This window comes from Dama dama, chromosome 21 (genome assembly GCF_033118175.1).
Source record: "Dama dama isolate Ldn47 chromosome 21, ASM3311817v1, whole genome shotgun sequence".
NCBI lineage: Eukaryota > Metazoa > Chordata > Mammalia > Artiodactyla > Cervidae > Dama > Dama dama.
Genome location: NC_083701.1, coordinates 50,697,441 through 50,723,150, shown reverse-complemented (window position 1 = coordinate 50,723,150; position 25,710 = coordinate 50,697,441). Strand labels below are relative to the sequence as shown.

The 25,710-nt window shown below is 33.6% G+C and overlaps 1 protein-coding gene across 3 annotated transcripts in view; it reads right to left on the bottom strand.

Annotated features, from left to right (window-relative positions):
• CSMD3 (CUB and Sushi multiple domains 3) overlaps positions 1–25,710 on the bottom strand; it is a 1,326,016-nt gene that overhangs the window by 305,200 nt on the left and 995,106 nt on the right. For all 3 annotated transcript variants that reach the window (XM_061122845.1, XM_061122846.1, XM_061122847.1), the window contains 2 exons: positions 20,490–20,616; positions 18,576–18,778 (listed from right to left, as the gene is read on the bottom strand). In XM_061122845.1, coding sequence (XP_060978828.1) covers positions 18,576–18,778; positions 20,490–20,616 — 330 coding nt within the window. The remainder of the gene's footprint in view (positions 1–18,575; positions 18,779–20,489; positions 20,617–25,710) is intronic.

Here is a 25,710-nt window from a genome sequence, read left to right as displayed (position 1 = left end):
GAATTGTTCAAACTGTGTAGTGTGGCACCCATGAACAGATTCTGTTGCATACATCCCTAGTAGGTTAATAACCAGGCACACAGGTAGGTAGGTAGCTATAGATAGATAGATAGATACATACATACATAGATACATAGTTTCATCAATATACCAATCAATCTGTTTTAATCCACCAGGCATTCTTTTTGTAGCTCATCTGCTTAATACACATACATACACAACAAAGAAACAAGACCATCTCACATAAATATTGTAATGCTTTGACTCTCCAAGTCATTTGGGATCAAGGGGACTATATCAATTTAAAAAATAACAAAAACTCTAATATTTGTGGTATGCATAAAAGCTGAAATAACAAAAAAGTGATTTCATATATATATATATATATACATGCACACACACATAATCACACACATATATGTATACACACATATATAACATACACAAAATTAATAAAACAAATTCTTTAATATACCTTGGAAAGAGTGAAAGAAAGTTATTTTTAAAGGGTTAATTTTTAAAGGGTTACTTTTAAAAAAGGTTACAAAATGTAGACTACAAATGTCATTTTACCTGTCACTTAAATTAAAACCATGTATCATTACATACATCATCAGCAATCTTACAGTTTTGCTTTATTGTATGGATAAGCTAGCATTTCTGAACAATGGCCAAGGACAAGGACTTAACATGTATAATTCATTTCATTCTACTAACAACCCAATCAGTCAAGTGCCATTATTATTCTTAAATATTTTAGAGATGCAAAAACTAAAGTTTAGGAAGATTAAGTAACTTTTTAAATATTACAGAAATTAGAGTGCAGAACCAAGGTTTACACCCCAGTTAGTCTGGTTTCAGAAGTCAAATTTTTAAATACAGGAGAATGTCCTCTTCTACCTGTTAACTGTCCTCAAGGTACAATTTCTTTCTTAGTTAAATATAATAAACCTCATTAAGAAATTATTAAAAATACAGAGAGTATATCCACAAACAGAAATGCTATAGTGTGCATAAACGTGTCTATCTTAAAATATTCGAATGATCTTTTGAGTTATTTTTAGTTGATAATCGAATAAAAATCAAACTCATATGGGAGAATATGGAGGGAAGCGGGGCAGGGGCATGGGTCCAATTTCCAAGTGGATTTGTTCTCTAATACCTATCAGTGTTCCTTAGCAGAACATCCATTAGGCATCACAGGGTCTGGCAATTACAATATTTTAATATTGATAGACACTTTTTTGGTAAATTTTTGGGATAAACTCAGTTATTAAGTTTTTCTTGAATTGCTCTGGGATGGTTTCCACTAACACTAAAACTGATCTATGAACTGGCTTTACAATATAAAAGTGGATTGGGATGTTCTACATATAAGATTTACACTTAGCAAGTTTTCATTGGAAAGGAGTGATATAAATGTAAAATATGCTACAGCTATCAAACTGAAAAGCAGAATGATATAAAAGATAATGAAAACAATTTATTTTGTTGTTGTTTTTATCATTGTTGTTGAGGCTTCCTATGTGCTGGACTCTTGCATCTGCAAAAAACTTGAAGCTTAGTATGAGCATTCTCAAAAGTAAAAATGTACATACAGCAATGTTACACAAATACTGAAATGAAAGCAGTTAGTATAACTGTGGCTTACCAGAATTTGAGAGAAAAAAGATGTTTGGGCCCTATCATCAGATTTACTATGCTTCAGGATTTAAATTGGAACCTGGTAACTAAAATCTGAAGGCTTCAATATGACAGCTAATATATGTAAAAATATTCATTTGCCTTTGGGGGCTGGTTGACTCGAAGGAAGAGAGGTGGTAAAACTGTACCATATCTTTTCTCTTAATTAATAAATAAATTAGGAGTAAGATTTTAAAACAAAATAGAGAATGACAGGGTTTAGTAAAAGACCAAATATTTTTCTTCTTGGAATTACTTGAGTTCTAAAGGCAATTAGTTAAATATACACAGACACAATGACTTGCTGTGAATGCTATTGTCTTAATTTTTTTTACTTATTCAAAGTTTAATCTCTATACTGGCTATTCACTGTGTTTGTGGGTAGGCAAAGTAACATTTATTTTGGCATCAATCATTTTTGTTTTATGTATTAAAACAAAAGCTATAGCCATTGAAGAAAATAAATAGCCATTTAAAATGCCATGGACTGAAATAATCTCACAAAATTAGCATGATTTAAAAGCAATTATATAATATTAGAAAATAGTAAGTATTAGGCACATGTGTAAAAATAGGTTAAGAATCGTTATTTGACATTTATTGTTTAAATTTATGGAACATGCAATTTTCATGATAAATAATTCTCATTTGCTTTTATTTCTGCTGTTTTATATATACATATATATATATAAAACACATGGTGGTTTTTGCTATTAAGTATTTTAATTTATCAACTATTTTATATATATAAAATCTAAAAAGCTACACATTAGAAATAATATATTTGCCACCAAATTATTAACATAGATAATTTCTATTTATTTTCCTAAATTCTTTAGTTCAAATTACTTCAAATTTGATTGCTGAAACGAATATCTGCATTTTTTCTATTAGGTTTAAGTATGACATTCTTGATTTTTCCTAACAAAAATATGTAAGGTAAGCACAAATTCTTACAGAGATAAAAGGTCTTCACAACCTTGCCTCATCTGCAATGATATAAAGAAAGGAACATTCTAGAAAGTGCATATAATAGGCTTAAATGCTATCCTATCCAAATAAAGCTTGGATGTAACTTTCAAAACCTAATGAAATTGACAATGAAAAATAACTTCCTTTCTTTGTCTTCCCCCCAAAAGGAATGGACATTTATATTTTGGTTAGTAACGAATAGGAATTATCAAGTGTTTCACAGCTCTTAGACCAGTTGATTATTCAATAGAAACTGTAATAGTCACAGGGAAAAGGTATATAAATAGACGAGAATGTGATTAGTAAAGCAATATGTAATATTTATTGGACACTTGCTATCTTTTAAACACTTGTACTATGAGCTGTTTCTCATTGGATTCACAAGAAGTCTGGACACTATTATTATCCATATTTTTCCAATGAGAAAATTAAGGCTTAAAAAAGATAACCCTGCTCTATATCACATAGCTGTTTAAAGTGGACAAAGTGCTCTATGCACACATGAGACCATAACCGAGGGACATTTCTTAAGTAAAAATGATAGAACCTTTGTAATAAAAAGTACTGAGACTGTGAACCATAGTATGGAGCACAAGTGAAATCATGACTTCAATGGAAATTTCTAAAATATGTTCAGTTCAGTTCAGTCACTCAGTTGTGTCCCACTCTTTGCAACCCCATGAAACGCAGCTCGCCAGGCCTCCCTGTCCATCACCAACTCCAGGAGTTTACCCAAACTCATGTCCATCGAGTTGGTGATGCCATCTAGCCATCTCCTCATTATTACTCCTTAAATGTCATTATAAAATCAGAAGAAAAACTACCTTATTTGCCTATCATCCTGATAGGAGAAATCCAAAAACCTACATATTTAATAACATTTAACTTTAAATATATTAATTTCTTACTTAAATTGCACAGATATTAACAATGCAGTCTTATTCACAGAATTCCATTGGTATACCTTGTGTCAAACTGAAAAAAAGTCTGTTTATCTAAGAAAGAGATATATGTTGAACAATTATATGCAACATGAATGACAATTAGAATCGATACCAATAAAATAATGATGATTATGATTATTGTCTCTATTGAGAGCACATATTGTACAAAACACTTTACTAGAAGCTAAATTTATATACTCTTAGACTAAAACACAAATCCTTATGAAGTATTATCATTCCTATTCTAAATGAGTAATACAAGCTTCCCATCATATTATGTGCTTATTCTTAGCAGATGTGGAATTTGAACTCAAGAAACAGCAGGGCTCCTAAGTATTAAAGTATACTGTCTCATTACAAATCTACCACATTACGAGATAAAACAATAAAAAGGCATGCCCTACTAATGGAACTTTGACAGTTGTTTCTTAATGAAAGAACTGGGCCAAAAAAGTTAGAACTAGTTCGAAACAGAAGGGCAAGAGCAGTTTATAACCCATTTCTTGTTCCTGATATTTCACTATAAAGGGAAACAAAAAAGAAAGACTCAGGGTTATTTTGTAGGTATTATTAGAAGTAATAAAAATAAAACTTAACCTGATATATGCTGAATTTGGGCTTCACAGGTAGCACTATTGGTAAAGAATCTGCCTGCCTGCCAATGCAGCAGACATAAGAGTAAGAGATGTGGGTTCAGTCCCTGGATCTGGAAGATCCCCTGGAGGAGGACACAGCAACCCACTCCAGTGCTCTTGCCTGGAGAATGCTATGGACCGAGGAGTCTGGTAGGCTACAATCCAAGGGGTCACAGAGAGTTCGACACAACTGAAGCGATAGTACATCACACAGAATGCCAAATTTAGCCATGTATGTGCCAAATGGTATTAGGTGATTACAGTAACAAAGACATTTCCCTCCAGTTGTTTTTCTCATTCTCTCTCTTCTTCTTTCTCTCTCTCTTTTTTTTTCCTTACAGTTCTTTAAGAGGATAGAAGCAGTAAAGTAGGAATACCCCCACTGAATCTCTGGCATCTGTACCCACATTCTCTGCTTCCTCTCGTGTTGCAATGAAGAAGATGTCCTTGCTCTATGTAAGGCTAACCCTAGTTCTTGTGCTGCAAGGACTTCATTCCTAAACACTTTTCATCTCTTTAATTCACTAGGTTTTCCTTCTGTACTGGGTCACCACCAGTAACATACAAATGTGACTTATAATTTTCATCTTTAATAAACAAACTCTTCATTACATTCCCATCCTCTTCCAATTGTTTTCTTGTTCCCTTCCTTTCTTTAGTAGAACACTTATTAAACATCTGTCCTGAGGGAGATATTTATACAACTGTCTCCAAATTTATCAGCCATATTCATTTATGCTAATTATATATATATGTCTTTGTATGTAATTAAAAAAAGAATTTACATTCAAGTGAGGAAAGTTTATATTAGTATTAATTAGGAATTGTTTTTACAATGTTTTCAGTCTTTACCAGTAGTCTAAATCCACTGAAAGAGTTAAATGCATTTATTGTTAAGCAACAGGGAACCTAATCAAATCAAGCTTTGCTACACCCTATGGATAAACAGTCCTCATATATAAGACATTGAAGAGAATCTTGCGTAAGAGTTAAAAATAGTTCATCAAGTAAATATGTGTGAAATGAATGAATGAATGAACCAAATTATAGTTACTTCAATGTATGCTTAAGCTTTATTTATAATTTAGGATTCATTTCACACTGGGAAACATTTACTCTAAGTGAAGTAACAACATTTATATTACATTTTAATTTGTGTTACTCTATATGGATAACCTGAGGCCACTTTTAGAACAATATAGATAGCACTAAATACTACAGAAAATGACTGAGTTATCACCATTTTTATAACTCATCAGTACTGTAAATATACTTCTGACTTTTCATTTTACATTTGTTTTCATCTAATTTAATTAGAAATGTGCATTTCACCTAAAATGGTCCTAACTAACACATGCACATGTTTCAAATATATTATGGATGGTAATTCAGAGATAACATTTGAATTACCATCTTGGCTACCCTGGGCTAATTAATACTCCAGTTTTCTTATGGCATTGCTTTATTATGTACAACAAAGAAAAAATACACTAAAATCACTTAGAAGTTCTTGCATGTCCTTTCTGTTCAGAAAGCTGATTTTTTGGTATAAATTTGTTAATCTGAAGAACTTTTGGAAAGCCTCAGATTTGATACAGTTGGATAAATAATACTATCAAAAGCAGAAGAAGTATACTATAATAAGAAAGGGAATGAAAGATGATGCTGAGAAAGGGCTGCATTCAATATGCCAGCAAATTTGGAAAACTCAGCAGTGGCCACCGGACAAGAAAAGGTCAGTTTTTATTCCAAGCCTTAAGAAAGGCAATCCCAAAGAATGCTCAAACTACCAGACAATTGCACTCATCTCACACACTAGTAAAGTAATGCTCAAAATTCTTCAAGCCAGGCTTCAGCAATACGTGAACCAAAAACTTCCACATGTTCAAGCTGATTTTAGAAAAGGCAGAGGAACAAGAGATCAAATTGCCAACATCTGCTGGATCACTGGAAAAGCAAGAGAGTTCCAGAAAAACATCTATTTCTGCTTTATTGACTATGCCAAAGACTTTGTGTGGATCACAATAAACTTTGGAAAATTCTGAAAGAGATGGGAATACCAGACCACCTGACCTGCCTCTTGAGAAACCTGTATGCAGGTCAGGAAGCAACAGTTAGAACTGGACATGGAACAACAGACTGGTTCCAAATAGGAAAAGGAGTACGTCAAGGCTGTATATTGTCATCCTACTTATTTACCTTATATGCAGATTACATCATGAGAAATGCTGGGCTGGAAGAAGTACAAGCTAGAATCAAGATTACCGGGAGAAATATCAATAACCTCAGATATGCAGATGACACCACCCTTATGGCAGAGAGTGAAGAGGAACTAAAAAGACTCTTGATGAAAGTGAAAGAGGAGAGTGAAAAAGTTGGCTTAAAGCTCAACATTCAGAAAACTAAGATCATGGCATCTGGTCCCATCACTTCATGGGAAATAGATGGGGAGACAGTGGAAACAGTGTCAGACTATTTTTTGGGGCTCCAAAATCACTGCAGATGGTGACTGCAGCCATTAAATTAAAAGACACTTACTCCTTGGAAGGAAAGTTACGACCAACCTAAATAGCATATTAAAAAGCAGAGACATTACTTTGCCAACAAAGGTCCGTCGGTCAAGGCTATGGTTTTTCCAGTGGCCATGTATGGATGTGAGAGTTGGACTGTGAGGAAAGCTGAGCGCTGAAAAGTTGATACTTTTGAACTATGGTGTTGAGACTCTTGAGAGTCCCTTGGACTGCAAGGAGATCCATCCAGTCCATCCTAAAGGAGATAATTCCTGGGTGTTCATTGGAAGGACTGATGCTGAAGCTGAAACTCCAATACTTTGGCCACCTCATGCAAAGAGTTGACTCATTGGAAAAAACCCTGATGCTGGGAGGGATTGGGGGCAGGAGGAGAAGGGGACGACAGAGAATGAGATGGCTGGATGGCATCACCAACTCGATGGGCATGAGTTTGAGTAAATCCGGGAGTTGGTGATGGACAGGGAGGCCTGGCGTGCTGCGATTCATGGGGTCGCAAAGAGTCGGACACGACTGAGCAACTGAACTGAACTGAAGAAAGGAACACTGATCAGATTGCCTTAGTTCCCTGAATTTTGTCTGCCTCACCAGTAAAACTGACATAGTAATAATTTACCTGGCCGATTTAGTATTAGAAAAATTCTTAAAGTATTATTCTAACAATTACATTGCATAATTGAAAATTATATGATATGAAAATGTCAATTCTAAGATAAAGACCAGTAGATTTTACTATTCACTGTGTACTCTAAGAAGTAGTTGTATATTTTGCTGCAATATGTCAAGAAACTTCAGCAACATGGTCCAAATTTGGTATTCACAAGGCCTTATACTGTCCTCTTCAGTTTTATTGCCTTATACTTTTGTATTGACTAAGAAATGACACTATATTCTCCACTTCACTATCAATAAGGAAATCAAGCTGAGTAATAGGAATATTTAACCTGGAAAGAATCTCATCGAGAATCAAATCAATCAGAAAATATTTGACATGCAGATGGTAACCTAGAGGTTGATTTCACCCTGGAGAATTCTGCCCTTGTTTGAGTCCTTGATTTGTATGAGATCCACCAATTTTATAAAGAATGTTCAACATCATTGCTAGGCCTACACTCTGCCAACTACTCAGCAATGTGGCTATCTTTAGAATTTCATTATGTTTCGGAAACACCTAATGATATGGCAAATAAGGTTATAGTAGATGACAAGATGACAGAGATATTCCATGCATGGGATGCAAAAGAAACCTCAAAGCTAGTGTTGTAGTATACTTTCAAGTACTTTATATAAACATACTGTAAAAAATACATATTTACTCATTTATTCACCAGGTAATTGTTGTAAACCCACTAGAAGCCAAGTATGCTTGGTATTGGAGATGCATTTTAATAAGATGACCCTGAATATTCACTGGAAGGACTGATGTTGAAGCTGAAGCTCCAATACTTTGGCCATCTGATGCCAACAACTGACTCATTGGAAAAGACCCTGATGCTGGGAAAGACTGAAGGCAAAAGGAGACGAGGGCAGAAAAGGATCAGATGGTTGGATAGCACCACCAACGCAATGGACATGAAAATGGGCAAACTTCAGGAGACAGGAACAAGGAGGCCTGGCGTGCTGCACTCCACGTGGTTGCAAAGACTCAGACACGACTTAGCAACTGAACAATAACACCTCCATACCACAATCGATTCTTGTGTTCTAATATGTGGAAAAAGTGAGGATAAAATCACTGGTATAATGTTTTTGAAATAAAAAGTCATGTTAGATTGAAGACTGTCAAAGTTACCTAGGTACCTTACTGTACCTAGTACCTTACTGTAAGGTACTTACTGTAACTTACTGAAGACTGTCAAAGGTACCTTACAGGAAATGACTTTATAACCAAGATTATAAAAGATTATGTGCTGTGCTTAGTAGCTCAGGTGTGTCCAACTCCTTGCCACCCCATGGACTGCAGCCTGCAAGGCTCCTCTGTCCATGGAGATTCTCCAGGCAAGAATACTGGAGTAGGTTGCCACGGCCTGCTCCAGGGGATCTTCCCGACCCAGGAATCAAACTGGGGTTTCCTGCATTGCAGGGGGTTTCTTTACAAAGGATTATATAAAAGTCTAATTTGAAATTGAATTCCAATATTTGGAGAGTAACAGAATTAATCAGCAAAAAAACAGATAAAGAAACAGACAAATATTTTACATAGTTCCTACTGATAGCACTTAATACCAGTGTGTTTTTAATTTTACATTACAAAAAATTCCAACACAGTCAGATTCATTTAACATTTACTACCAGATGTAATGCCAAGTTCTGGTTATATAAATATTAATAGGGTAACATCTTGTCCATCAAAGGAACATAATCTAAGAGGGATAGCACATATGTATATGTCTTTAATATAAAAAAATGTTTATTAAAATCAGGTAACATTTGTCATACAAAGTGAAAAGTTGTGGGCATGAAATAAAAACTAAAAGTGATTTAAATTATATAATTAAAAGATGTATTGACACAATTTTACATAGATGAACTTTTCAAAATAGTTATCTATACAAAAATTACTCAAAATAATTTCTAAAAAGTTAAAATGCCATATATCTATGCACACAAAAACATCCTCTTAATATGAACTAATTAAACATTAAAAATAAGAGAAGCAAAATAATCATTTGTGGTACATGTATACATTCTTTAATTGATTTTTTTTAGACATATTTAATGTCATTTTACTCAACCCAGTCCAGTATTCTTGCTTGGAAAATCCCATGGACAGAGGAGCCTGGTGGGCTCTAGTCCATGGGGTCGCACAGAGTTGGGCGTGACTTAGTAACTAAACCACCACCACCACCAATGCCAGTTTACTTTTTTTTCTTAAGTATATAGTTTTCAATATATTCTCATTTTTATTGGTGTTGCTAAAGCTATTTCCAATATATTTTAAATTGTTGGTATGTCAACAAATGTCTCCACAGACTATAATATTTTTAATTGAGAAAGCTTTCTCTTTACAGGTATTGAGGTATCCAGTAAGCATAGAGCTAATTCTTTGAAATAGAGGAAAGTTTCAATTTGACTTTATGTCATAAAACAATGTGTAAATATTTCAGCTTAAGTATTTTCACAGATATTAAATCTTTACTTCTTTTTGGACACCTTTCTTTGATAAATTTCACAATATAAAACTTACCAAATTGTCTTAAATTATGATTTTTTGAAATATTTCACTTTTGGTTGTGTATGAAAAACAGTGCTTCAGATACAAATGTTCCTAAGTCTGAATGACAATGAGTAGCAAAAGCAGAAACTAGTACTGATATGCTAAAGTTTATATATTTATTTTTGAATCAACATTTCTTTGTCATACATAGTGAAAAGGTTATTCAATTATTTTGCTGTACATAAAAATATTTGTAAATATTTGTAAATTTTAATGATAGTTTTATTTTGACAGAATTTACTTGGTTGCAGTTATGAATCATATGTATTCCACAACCAATTCAAATCTTTTTCTTAGTAAGAGCTTTGTTTTTGTCATGAAGTTGCATGTCACCAAAATTTATATTTGTACTATTATCACAAAACAAAGTTTATCCTTAATACTATAATTTTAATATATGCCCTTTGTCTCATTTTAAAAAATATTTAAAAGATAATTGTTTGCTTAAAAGTTAAAAAAAAAAGTCATGTGCTGTTAACATAAATAGAACTAAGATAAGTGAAAACAATTGCCCAAAGGAAAGAAGAGAGAACTGGAAGTACATCATTGCAAGGTTCTTACATTATATGTGAGGCTGTGTAACAGAATTTGACAGTAGATTTTGATTTAAAAAATTGTATGCTATTAATATTAGAGCAAGTACACCCCCACCTCCAAAATGTTCAACTAATAATTTAATAGAGGGGGAAAACGATGGTGGAAATGCACAGGTGGGTCCAATAAAAACTGATTATCAATATGGTAGACAAACTCAACCATAACGATTAAATTATATGTGAATGATATAATGATTTAAAGACTATAATTAAAAGGTAGAAATCTTCAGACTGTATTAAAAAGAGGACTCAAAAGTGCTATCCCAATCATGTTCTATTTAAACTGGAAATGTACTGTAAATATAAAGACACTGACAAGTTAAGTGGGTGCTAAATAAAATAAAATGCAAACACTAATTATTGATATAAGATATTCATATCAAGCAATGAAAACTTCAAGACAAGGAAAATTGCCAGAGACAAAGAAAGCTATTTCATTGTAATGAGTCAACTTATTAAGAAGGCATAGCACCTCAAATGTACACACCTAGCAACAGATATTCATAATACACAGACATGCTATGACATGATAAGATAGAAAGAATAAATAGGCAAATACACAATTGCAGTTGGGTGTTTAAACACTGCTTTTTCATTAGTATATTAAAAAAGAAGTAGACAAATATCAATAATAATATAGAACACTTCAGGCATAGTGTTATCAACCAACTGTATCTCGTTGGTATTTAATTCCAAATAATGGCAAGTGTACATTCTTATCTTTTCAAATGCACGTGGTTCTTTGTGACCCATAGACTGTAGTCCAGCAGGCTCCTCTGTCCATGGGGATTCCCTAGGCAACAATACAGGAGTGAGTTGCCATGTCCTCCTCCTTGTGATCTTCCCAATCCCGGGACTGAACCTAGATCTCCCTCACTGCAGGCAACTTTTTAGTATCTGAGTCACCAGGGAAGCCCAAGAATACTAGAGTGGGTAGCATTTCCCTTCTCCAGGGGATCTTCTTGACCCAGGAATCAAATCAGGGTCTCCTGGATTGCAGGTGGATACTTTACCAGATGAGCTACCAGGGGAGCCCAGAAACACATACACTAGACCATAAAAAAAAGTCTAAATAAATTTAAATTTGTTATTTGGGAAGTTCTTCCACTAAGGAAGCTGGCATGTTAACACTTTCCACATATGCAGAAGAGAATTTAGAACTAAAGTGATGAAATTAGTTCAGTAGAGTCTTCATTTGTTCTAGATGAAAAATGATGTTTTTTTTTTTAAACAGATTTATATCTTATAGTTTTCACATGGTTAATGACATCACTATGATCCCCACATATGTTAGCATATATTGTGTGCAAGTTGTATTTTCAGCATTAATTTTCTTTCAGTTTTAACTGAGAAGTTATTGGGTTTTTTGATGATTAGCACATTAAAATTTAAAAAGCATGATGATTAGCAGACATTTTGAGCAAGTTGTACAAAATCCTTAGTATGTAGATAATAAAAGTTTAAGAACCATAGAGTTAAGCCAAATAGGTATTTCAACAGCTTATCATATTAAAATTTGTAGACAATTTGTTCCTAAAATAAAAATACCGAGGATCAGCATCTTAAAATATTAATATACTATTAGGTCTGAATCACATGTTTTAATATCATATATATTAAATTCTCAATCAAAATATCCCATCTTTTCCATGAGGTGAACAAGTTATTAGGAAAAATTGGTCTATTAATACCAATGATATCAGAGTCCCCAGGATAAATCTAAAACCAGGGAGAAATTTTATTTAGGAAACAATTCAAACAATCAATTTTTTTTTAGGAAACATTCAAACAAAAAGAACATGCCTATAGTAGTTAGATACTTTAACAAAATCAACTACCTTATTTAATACATCAGGTAATTTTAAATGACAGATTTTGTCAGTGTATTATGACTCCCAATCACCATTTAATTATGTTTCATATTTTAGAATATAAAATGAGCCCCACCCCAAAATGTTAATATAACACAGAAGCCAAGAAAGTTTCATTAAATTCTGTATTCTACTAATTACTTGATTGTACATGAAAATAACCAATCCATACATAATTTACCCGCTAAAATTATTTTTACAACTTACCTAAATATGTTTTATTGAAGTGGGATCATGTGGGATTCCTTGCTTGTTTAAAATGTGTTTCTGGATGTACTAAGATGCTTTGATTCACAAATTATAAAAAACAAAATATTCTTCTAGAGCCCTTCCTGCTATTGTTTTGAGCTGTTTCAACTTTTGCAATAATAAGTTTGTCTGGCCTCCTTCTTAATCTTGGCTTGGCCTCTCATCACTGCAACCTTCAGGTGAACTTTCTTTTGTACGTCATGGGTCATGGTGTAATTAGCTTTCTTAAGAAATGAATATTCAGTATACACTTTCCCCTTAAATGTGGAGTTTAAATAAGGCCACAACTACCATAAACATTTATTGTAAAATAATAAAACAATATTTCTATGATGAAGTAAATTATTGTTAAAATACCCCATAAAATAAATAACAAAGACATTCAGACTATAGCTTTAGAGCACATCTGTTCAACTTCTACTTCTGTGTGCATTTCAAGAATACATATTTCTCACTTATCTGGCTAACTCAAGGCCTGACAGCTTTATGTATCTTTCAAGCCATAGATTATGACATAACTTGCTGTTAAACAAAAGAGCTGGTAAGGCAACAGCATCAAATACTTCTCCCACTACATTCCAAGGTCAGAATGGGTTAGACATTAATATCTGAGAATATTTTCATTTTGTCCTCAAGTGGCCTATATGTTACTCATGAAAAGAAAGTTTAAGTTACCTGAAATCTACAAAAGACTGGAAAATATAGATGGGTTTGCAGAATATTTATCTTTCAAAATTAATCATGCATTATAATTACTCTGGGCATTGAGAATATACCTCACACACTACTAGATGAGATCAAATTCAAAGATGACAGCTAATAAATATACCTCAGCTATTTTAACAGAAATATTAATAATGATACTTTGTTAAAAACAGAAAATACAGCCCAAATGCCAAACAGGTCAGGATGCCTGGAAAAGAGGCATAAATCAGAACTGGCTTGGGCAAACTAGGTTTATATAGCCATTCTAATATAACACACACATAGGATCAGGGAGCTGCAGATATAGAAGTGACTGATTCTGTCTAGAAGTTCATCAGTAATGAAAGTATCATTTGACCTGGGCTTTAGAAAATGACTAATAATTATGGATTTTTTAATGTGGACATAAATGTACTAGGAACATGGAAGAAAGTTTGCAACAGAACTGGAAATGTGAATGGCCAATGTCTCCTCAGGATGGTATAGTTAGACAACTAGATGTATGTAACTGAATAGTGAGGGATGAAGCTGGCAGGTAATTTGGGTGCAAATTGCTTTAAACATAACTTCACAATTTTAAAATATGACTTTGTAGCCATTAAGAAATTTTAAACAGAGGAGGAATGTCTGATTTATATTTTCAAAACATTAGTCAGTTGGAAATGTAGATAAAAGTCTAGCTACAGATAATGAAGTGAGTGGCTACAGCAATGCAAGCAGTAATAATGAGGATGGGGACGAATGCAAGGGCACCATACAGTTCTTTAAGGCCAGAGACATCAACCTCTCATAATTAAGGAATCCATCTCCTTGAGAATTTTCAACAGTTATAAGCTTTGGGCCTTGGTATCTTGTATTATCCAGCAGGGGCAAATTCTTAACAGAGAGGTTAAAAGTGAAGAACATAGAAAATGCTCTAATAAAATCAACTATTCTGTGGGCAAACAACAGCATGATACCTAAAGATATCCTCCCTGAGGAACTAAAGTGGGATGGAACAAGCAGATTACAAATTTAAGTAGGGGATATAGAGGCTGACTGCTGAAAACCAAGGACAGAACATAAGACAGCATGAGGTGGCGATGTCAGTCTTAAGAAACTCTGATTAAGCAAAAGTGCCTTGCAGACTATAACACCAAGTGGCAAAGTGACAGACTATCAAGAATGCATAGATTGTAAAATAGAAGGCATGAGGCTGCTGACAGTGTCTTGACAATGATTATGAAGTTGGTATGGGATCTACATTTCAGTTACACTCACTTTGTACCAAGTTTACTGAAATACATTTTGTTGATTGTATTTTGTTGCTTAAGATTATTTTGCTACTATTGGCTGTCTCATCCCTTTTTTACTTATTATTTGACAGCTATTCACTCAAAAGAGGAACAGGCATTGTGGTGGTGATGGAGAGTGGAAAGAGAACAGAATGCATACCTGACTCAATTAAAATAATGATACAAACTGACTTGGATAGTATTGTTCTAGTTTACAGCTGTTGTTCAGCTTAATTTCTAACAATGTCCCCTGTTACTCTCAAAAATCATCTTAGATATGAACAATAAATTACATGATCACCCTGAATAAAATGGTTGTTCTTTACAGACATTTAGAGAGGCAAAGTTGACATAATTAAAACATCTTTGGAACAGTGAACAGATAATCCATGTTTTCTCATCTTTACTTGGAAAAAACTATAGCAAGTGCCTAGAGGATGGGCTGGAATGCGTTTTATAAAGAGAGGTCAGAGAAAGCTTTAAGAAATAGATGGTCTTATAAACATTTTTAAATGTTTCATGGAGAGGTCAGAAAACATTTTATAATAGAGTTCTTGGTGCCAAGTCTGGAAGAAAGTGCAAGATTTCTGAAAAAAGAGCAGGAAAACATTTAAAGTAAAAGAAACTTTAAGGACAGAAAACAGTACAGGGTGTGTGTGTGTGTGTGTGTGTATGTAACTAAGACGACTGCCTGGGTGAAAGGAAAGATGCACTTGAGGAATATTTGGAGATAAATATGCTTAATATCTGGTCCTTTAATAGACTCCCCTAGACTGAACAGATGAACAAACAAATGGGTAACATGAGACAGATTTATTTGAGGAAAAGGAGAAATTCTGATAAAGCACTGAAGTGCCATATTCTGACCTACAAGCCAAATTTGACCGACAGAAGTGATTTACTGGACTATAGTACCTTAATGATCTCTTCAAGATTAGTTGCTTTCTTTGACAATTAGAGGACTTTACATAAAACATATTTCAATCTCCACTTTAAAATGAATCTGTCTTCCTATAGGGCGAAATGACGATAGCCAGAGGGGGCAAATGTCTCTTTTAAATGGGAATGCACATACTACCACTTTTCTTTCTTCTCACTTCTTCACTTGTATAAATCTCACTTCTTCACTTGTATAAATCTCACTTCTTCACTTGCTTTTTGGAAGTATGATCTTAGATGCAGTTCTTGGGAGCATAATCAGAAGATAAGCTGATGAAATTGTAGAACTTCACTGTAACTAATAAATATAGCTAAAATCTTTGTCTTTCCTCTGGAATATTAATGAGCAATAGTGACTGCTAGGTATTTACTAAGCACCAGGAACAGTGTTGATCTCCTTTCAGACAGAGGTGGATTTGAGCTACAGTTGCAAACACCTGCTAGGGTATGACCTTGAATAAAGTAACTCACTCTCTGAATCTCAGTGTATTTTTTTTGGTAAATGGGGATGACATAGTATCTCCCTGGAGAAGGAAATGGCAACCCACTCCAGTATTCTTGCCTGGAGAATCCCAGGGATAGAGGAGCCTGGTGGGCTACAGTCCATGGGGTCACAAAGAGTTGGACACGACTGAGCACTGAGCATCAGCACAGTATATCTCATATGGCCTCTGTGAGCATGAAATGAGATCACCATATGCAAAGTACTTAACACTCTTCTTAACAGGCTTCCCTGGTGGCTCAGATGGTAAAGAATCCCCCTGCAGTGCAGGAGACCTGGGTTCAGTCCCTGGGTTGGGAAGATCTCCAGGAGGATGGCATGGCAACCCAGTCCAGTATTCTTGCCTGGAGAATCCCCATGGACAGAGGAGCCTGGTGGGCTACAGTTCAAGGGGTCACAAAGAGTCAGACACAACTGAGTGACTATGCACAGCACAGTGTGATTCTTGGCACCAAGCAAGAAATCATTCATGAACAAACAAACAAACAAACAAACCTTCCGCATTTGAAATCTGAATTGATATTATTCACAATATATTAACTATCAAGGTAATTTTATTATAGTGAATCAGTTTTAGTCTCTGATAAATGATATATATTTCTATGCATCTTAAAAGAATATTATGAAGGCAGATTTATTAAAACTCTGGTAGGATACACATTGTTTCTATAACTTTAATATGACCTACAGATACAATAAATGTAAAAAATATATTTCTAATTTCACTGACAGATGCACATTAAAATTTCCAGAAATGCATATAAAGCAGCTTGTTTCTATTAAGCGGATGCACTTGGCATTCACAAACAATAGCCTGAAGCACCTTTTCATATGATTGCATTTAGATATTTAATCACAATAACCACTAAAGTGTAAAACCTTACTAATTTAAGGTAAATGAAAGGAGAGTTGTTAGTTGCCAAACTATCATCATAAATAACTGAAATCAAATAGATATCACAAACAGTTTGCTGACATATTGTCCCTAACTTCAAAAAAATTAGAAAGTCACGATATAAATATGAAAACTGCTTAATGTATGTTTCAGAATTAGAAGTCCTTTATGCTCATTAATTATATAATCATTCTCTTATTTTTTCATTCCTTTTTTTTTTCCTGTCTCAAAAGATATACTAAGGGTGCAAATCTAAAGACAGTGACTCACCTATACTGATGTAAACCTCGCTCACATGAGCCTTATTTATAACACAAAACAATTCATTTACTTATGTTAGTTGATTATGCCAAACAATCATCTTTCACGAACAAAAAACATATCAAGTTAATTATATATTTGTATTGTTAGTTGTTAACTTAAAGTGATGTATTTTCAGGCCAGTCATTAAATAAATTCTTCATGCTTTTTCCAAAGGATTCCAATTTTACATTTATTCATATAGTGATAATAGTTCACTGGGCACCAACTATTTATTCAATACTAAGTACTGTGCACACATGATCATATTAAATATTAATAATCTATTTATGAAATAAGCATCATTATCCCTATGTGAATTAGAGAGCTCAGACTCAGGTGATGAGGTGAAGTGCCCAAAATCAGCAATTAGTTAAGAAGCCAAGACTTGAATTAAGGCACATATGAAGAATACTGGTCTGCACTCTTTCCATAGATGATGTTAGAAATCTCAGTAAGTTTCAACTACTAGGATTTTTAAGGCTATGCAATTAGAAGATCCCTTAGATATTTTTCTCAAAGAGATACTGTGTATTGATAATAATAGTGAAAAAATAGCAACTAAATATTTTTGGGTTCCCATTTATTTTTTTCAGCCACGAAACCAAAATCTTTTTTAAGAAATAGCATATAATTAACCACTTAGCAAAAAAAAACAAAACAAAAAAACAGCCATCAACACTGGTAATTAGAGTGAATGACATTTCATTGTGGTAGGAAATCTTTAATGTAAAAGTAGATTTAAAATATTTTGTCAAAGTTTTCTGTGAATATATAATTAAGATCTTTAACAGAAGAAGATAAAATTAGTAAAAATGTAGGGTTGCTTTTTGTAATGGCAAATACTCATTCCCTTCCTTATCTCTAAAAATTTTACATTTTAAAATATACTTTTATAGTAAATTCAAATTATCAGTTTGCATAATGTAATTATTTCACTTGATGAATTAACTTTAATACCACCTTTACTTTAAGGACACTTGGTATGATAATTGGAGAGAAGGTACCAATCATGAATTAATTAATTAGAACTTAACTGTATTACTTTTGCCTATGGTTTATCTTAACTCTAGATGAATAAGAAGAAGAGAAATAAGGATATTTAAGATAATTAACAACACAACATTGTAAAGCAACTTTCCTCCAATCAAAAAATAAAATTAAAAAAAGATAATAAAAATTTTAAAAATGAAATTTTTTAAGTAGTAAAATAACAAGGATTTAAGTAACATTTCTATATTTTTTATTTAAAAAAAGAAACTCACTTGAAAATTGAATTGCAAATCCAGATTTGCTGATATAAAAATCTGTGTCGAACTGAATGGTCACTACGTTGAGAGTGCTATGGATTCCTTCAGGAATAAGAGACCCACTAATTTCTTTTAAAAGCATCTCATTTTCAGGTGGACCATCCCAAACTCGGAGTATATCATGTGATGCTTCCGTATCAAAAGCAAGAAACTGCAGGCTGTGGGAGAACCATATATCTCTGATTATTTTAAACATGGATCCAGTTTTAAATAAAGACTATAAAACATCTTTGCTTATACTAGATATTCCTTTTATTCTATCAAATAAAATGAATAATGCAAAATGTATATACAAACTAAATGCATTTTTCTTGAACAGTATACTTTTTTTAGAATATGATTAAATATACTATTATATCAATTCTGCAATTATAAAAACTTTAGGTATACAGACCATCCCTGACACATGATGATTCAATTTAGGAATTTTTGACTTTAAGATGGTACAGAAGAGATACACATTTAGTAGAAACTGTATTCTGAATTTTGATCTTTTCCCAGTTGTGATTCTCTTTCAAGACATTGGGCAGCGCCAGGGAACTAAGTTCCCAGTCAGTCACAAGATCACAAAAACAAGCTACCAACACATTTACAACCATAATGCACTCATAAAACAGTTCTGTTTTTCATTTTCAGTATAGTATTCAATAAAATTACATGATATACTCAATACTTTATTATAAAATAGACTTCAGGTTAGATGATTTGCCCAACTGTAGACTAATGTAAATGTTATGAGCATGTTTAGAGTAGGCGAGGGGGAGTGATGATTTTGGTAAATTAGTTATATTATATGCATTTTCAATTTATGACATTTTCGACTTATGTTCAGTTTATCAGCATGTAACCCAAGGAAGACCTACCTATACATTCTTTTCAGTGTTCATGACTTAACTGTGGCAACGACAGGTGGCATTTGAGAGGAGCTCATATGTGCCGCTCACTGTGCAAAATGCATCACATCTGTTTTCTTCCTTTAATTGTTGTAACGACCCAGTGAAGCAGGAACAAGTTTCCTCTCAATTTTACAAAGGTGGCAAGTGGGATTCAGATTAAATAAGACTGCCCTAAGGGTGGCAGAATCATGAATTGAACTCAAGTTATCTAATGCCATAGTATGTGTTATTGCCACTATATCAGGTTTTTGGTGTGTTTGTTTTATCAGAATCAAAGATTTACTCCACAAATGCAAAAACAGTTCACATTCAAAAAAGAAGTAAAGTAAAAGGAAACTTCCTGAATGTGAAAATGGCCCCCACCACAAAAATGCACAAAAAAAAAAAAATGTTTCATATTAAATCTATTTTGCTTTAGTCTAGTCAAAATTAATATCAAATTTTCTTGTGCCTAATCCAAAAGCTAGAAATCCAATTATATCAAAACACTCAACTCTCTTTGCCTCGCTCTCTCTCTCTCTATATATATATATGTGTGTGTATATCTATATCTATATATATCTCACATCCATGTTTGGTATGTGAATTGTCACAGCTTTAAATCTGGGTTACAATTTAATATCAAAAATTCTTCTTTAATTTTTAAAAATCTCAGAATTCTGTTGAATTTACAGCATCTTAAATCATGAAGAATTGAAAGAGTAGAACTCCCAAGCAGCATGGAAAATTCCCATCTTTTGTGCCCTCTTCTAACTGAAGAGTTTCTAAGGGGATATATGAACCAATGTTGTGGCCTATGAGTTAATACGTCATGCTTATCAATACTCCCCCCCCATTCTATAATAGATAAAAACCATGTTTTTCTTTACCAATGGTTTAAAAAAAAAAGAAAAATCTTAATGTTAATTGTATATAGGGTCTGATCAGGAAATTCAGATTCCTCAGTCATTTTGAAAAGATAAAATCCATTTACCTGACAATGTTTCCTGGATCTACCTCAATCATCCACATGCAACGCAGATTATTGTCATATGGAAAGGGATAACCAGGAGATAAAATTCTTCCTGATGACTCTCCTTTAAAACGACCTCCACATTCAGCTAGAAAAAATTAATTCAATTTTAAATCACAGTTTAATCTTTCTAAACATCTACAAATTTTTCGAGTATATATTTTTCACCTGAAGGAAAATAAGGATTGATTTCTCCTCTTATTGAAAGTATATATGTGTATACGCTTTCTCAGATTAAGGTATTAATTAAAGTAAGAACACATTGTACAATAAAAGAAGTATCTCAAGTTAGATAATATAAATGAAAATATAATAAGTCAATTAGGGAATTTTAAAAGTACACACTCAAAAGCTCTGAGTTTAGGCTTCAAACTTTTTAAGATGTATGGCAAAATAATGTTAATGCAACAAGGGGAAACAGATGGCAAGTTGCTCACTTATAGCTGGTTGTAGGCTAACTAATTCATCATCTTACTACCTTACCTCTAAGCTTTACTGCAGGTCCCTCAGGCCTTCTAAATTTCATTGTCCTCTTATTCCCCTTTCAATCACTCTAAACTTTTTTGCTTTTAACCTCCCAAAAGTCAAAGTAGCATTTTTATTAGATTTTACTTCAGTTAAACCTGGTTCCATTTTGATTTAAAGTAGTCTCAAATTTTTATAAAATTCACCAAATTAAAAATGTAAACATCATCATACAATATAATTAGAAAAATATATCTTTTGGGGAATTCCCTCTCCATTTTAATAATATTTAATATATTGGGAAAACTGGAATGATTTTACATTGATAAGCAAATAATATAGTAAGAATCCTCTTGCTAGAGAAGAGAGAAATAAAGTAGTTTACTTAGTATATTACTCTACTTCTCTACATCTTAAAAATCACAAGGTGTAATAATATATTTTTGAACGTTCTCCAAATTACTATACTACCAAAAAATAAAACTAAATCCAAGGTATTTTACTTTTGCTTATATATTTGAATATATTACTACATTTATTTTCTTGTTCTCTGCAGTTATTATCTTACTCAAATGCAATGGTAAACTAAGCATCTTGAATTTTTGTTTTGTTTTGATTATTAGAACAAAGGTCAAAGACAAAGCTTCAGCACTCGGAAAAGACTGAATAACAACTGAATATCATGGTTCAAATTTGTAGGCTCTATTCATATAGATAAAATTGCTTCAAAGATTTTAGATGTTATATTTTAGTATAATATTAGGGTTATTTTTATGTGTCAACTTGGCCAAGTTGTAGTACCCAGTTATTTTATCAAACACTAGTCTAGGTGTTGCTATTTATAGACCTGGTTAACATCTACAATCAGCTGACTTTACCCTTGATAATGTGGGTAGCCTTCATCCAATCAATTGGAAGGCCTTAACAATGAAAACTGAGTTTTCTGGAAAAGAAGATTTTTCCTCAAGACTGCATCATTAATTCCTGCCCTAGTTTCCTAGTTTTGATCTTCCCTATGGATTTTGAACTTGTCAGCCCCCACAACTGCATGAGTTAATTCCTCAGTATAAATACATTTTTTGATAGATGATAGCTAAATAGATCACATATAGATGTATTGATTATTTTTCTTCGGTAAACCCTGACTGATATACACACCTATAGAGGACTAAGCAAGTTTATTTTGTATTATAATGTTAGATTAATTTAATTTATAATAATAAATTTGTTATTTTTAAGACAAATAAAATATATATATTTAAGAAGTTACTGTCACTTACTGTGGTTTTTCTCATTTTGTAACAAGAACTTTGTTGGGCAACCTAGAATGCTGTAACTGTAATAATTCATTTTTCATCATTTTTAATAATTTATTCACTATTATTGACATATTTCTGAGGAGAACAAATTTGATACTTCATTCTGCCAGACTTGTCCTTTTTATACAATTCATAAGGTTCTCACGGCAAGTATACTGGGGTGGTTTGCCATTCCCGCCTTCAGTGGATCCCATTTGGTCAGAACTAGCTGCTATGACCCAACTGTCTTGAGTAGCCCTACACAGCATGGCTCACAGCTTCACTGGCCTATGCAAGGCCCTTCGCCATGACAAGACAGTGATCTGTGAAGGGATTACTACGATGTTATGGTCAGTTATCCAGAGCCAGACATTCTAGAGTGCAAAGTCAAGTGGGTATTAGGAAGCACTGCTGTTAATAAATGGGGTTCCAGTAGAGCTATTCAAAACCCTAAAGGATGATACCCTTAAGGTGATGCATTCAATATGTCAGTAACTGTGGAAGACCGAACAGAGGCCATAGGAACTGGAAAAGGCCAATCCTCATCCCAGTTCCCGGGAAGGGTCGTACTAAAGAACGCACGCTAAAGAAGGTGCTAACCATTGGACAACTGCACTCGTCTACCATTCTAGTAAGGTCGTGCTTAATATCTTGCTTGCTAGACTTCAGCATTATGCAAACCAAGAACTTCCAGTTGTCCAAGCTGGGTTTAGACAAGGAAGAGGAACCAGAGATCAAATTGTCAACATTCGCTGGATCATAAAGCAAGGGAATTCCAGAAAAACATCTATCTTTGTTTTATTGACTACATTAAAGCCTTTGACTATGTGGATCACAACATACTGTGGAAAGTTCTTAAAGAGGTGGGGATACCAGACCATCTTACTTGTTTCAAGAGAAATCTGTATGCAGGTCAAGAAACAACAGTTAGAACCCTGAATGGAACAAATTGTTGGTTCAAGATTGAGAAAGGAGTACGACAGGGCTGTCTGCTGTCCCTCTGTTTGTTTAACCTATATGCTGAACACATCATGAGAGATGCCAAGCTGTATGAGTTACAAGCTGGAGTCAAGATAAGCAAGAAAAACATCAACAAACTCAGATACGAGGATGATACCATTCTAAGGGTAAGCTCCAGGAGATGGTGAAGGACAGGAAGCCTGGTGTGCTGCAGTCCATGGGGTAGCAAAGAGTCAGACATGACTGAGCAACTGAATAACAACATTCTAATGGCAGAAAGCAAAGAGGAACTAAAGAACCTCTTGATGAGGGTGAAGGAGGACAGTGAAAGAGCTGGCTGAAAACGAAATATTAACAAACTAAGATTGTGGCATCCAGTTCCATTACTTCATGGCATATAGAAGGGGAAAAGGTGAAAGTGGTGACAGATTTCATCTTCTTGGGCTCTAAAATCACTGCAGATGGTGACTGCAACCATGAAATCAGAAGATGATTGCTTCTTGGCAGGAAAGCTATGACAAATCTAGACAGTGTGTTGAAAAGCAGAGACATTACTCTGCTGACAAAGGTCTGTATATTCAAGGCTATAATCTTCTGATTAGCCATGTACGGTTGTGACAGCTAAACTGTAAAGAAGGCAGAGCACCAAAGAACTGATGCCTTCAAACTGTGGTGCTGGAGAAGATTCTTGAAAGTCCCTTAGAGAGCAATGAGATCAAACCAGCCAATCTTAAGGGAAATCAACCCTGAATACTCATTGGAAGGACTCATGCTGAAGCTGAAGCTCTAGTATTTTGGTCATCTGATTCGAACAGCTGACTCACTGGAAAAGTCCCTGATGCTGGGAAAGACTGAGTGCAGTAGGTGAAGAGGGCATCAGAGGATGAGATGACTGGATGGAATCATCAATGCCATGAACACGAACTTGGGCAAAATTCGGGAGATAGCATGAGACACAGAGGCCGGGCATGCTGCAGTCCATGGGGTACAAACAGTTGGACATAACTGGGTGACTGAACAAAAACAACATCTGCCAGATTAATTTTAATCAACTCCAAGAACTGGAGCTTTGAGAACTGTTTTTATATTGAATTTAAACATAGCTCTTTCTTTCTTCATATTTCTTTGTTACAAATATTACTTGGCTATTTGATTTCAAATAAACCAGTGTGATATGCTGTAACATTGGAGTTCATATTCTGTCAGAAGTCTAATGTTTACAGATAAAATTGAAGGTGTGCAGGTTAAATACCTTTGGCTATGGTGCCTAAAAATTAATTTTTGTTTGCTCAATGTATAAGCTACAGAAGCATAATTACCTAGAAAAATCCATATAATTAAGAAAAACTTTCTTATTTGACCAAGGCAAAAATATAACCATAATAGATTATTAAGGTTAATAGGAATGGATAATTATGATTTTAGGCCAAGTGGTAAAGCTTCTAATTACTGACAGTAAAGAACACCATCTTAAATAGAATTTCATCTTCTACTGTCATGAAAATCATCAGTATGACACATTATGTATCCAGCTGTTTTAAGCTTTTATTCCTGATCATCTATCATTTACAAAAAAAAAAAAAAAAGGTTACCCTTCTCATGAGGGCTTGAGCAGTGGTATTACTAAATTTTGTCTTGGCAGATTCATAAAATGCATTGATTTGTCACAAAAATAATTAAATCTTCTGATCCTAGATCAAATGTTATTCTATTTGCATGAAGTTTTCCAAAAAATGAAAATGTCTTCAGTTCGATTCAACATATAAGGAAAATATATATTTTTTAATGTATTAGTTTGTGATTTTAATTTTACAGACAACAGAGCAAGTCAGTATTTTTGAGTTTATAGTTTTGTGCTATTGAAATCCTTAATGATTTTCTGAATATATTTGATATTCACACCAAAGAATATAACTTCAGAGAGAATTAATCAGTGTACATTTTTCTCATAACCAATGCCAGCAGGTTGATTGTTGGTCATATTCCAGAATCCTAAGCTTTGTCAATTTAGGGTGATTGTTATTTTAGGTTTATCCTCATAATCTATCCAAAATTCAGATGCATCTGAAAGGAAAGCAGTATAATTGCATTTTGGTTGGATAAAAGAATGTTTGCTTTCTGCTCATCAATGTTTTAACAAACCAATAGAAGTCTCATGTTATCAAAAACACTACAATTAGTTGCAAGACCTCTAATAACTAGAATTTCATTTCTTTCTTATTTGAAGTCTATCAAGTTTTGTGAAAATTCCTGTTTTGACTATATCAATTAACAAACATTAAAATATATCTCAAAATGTTCAGGTATCCAAATTCATCACATTGTATACATTAAACATGTGGAATTGTTTCAATATGAATTACACTTAATAAATCTTTTTTAAAAATTAAGTCAATTTTATCCATATGAGCCTGACACAGAATGTATTTGTGCCACCACAATTGCCATTAAATAAGAAT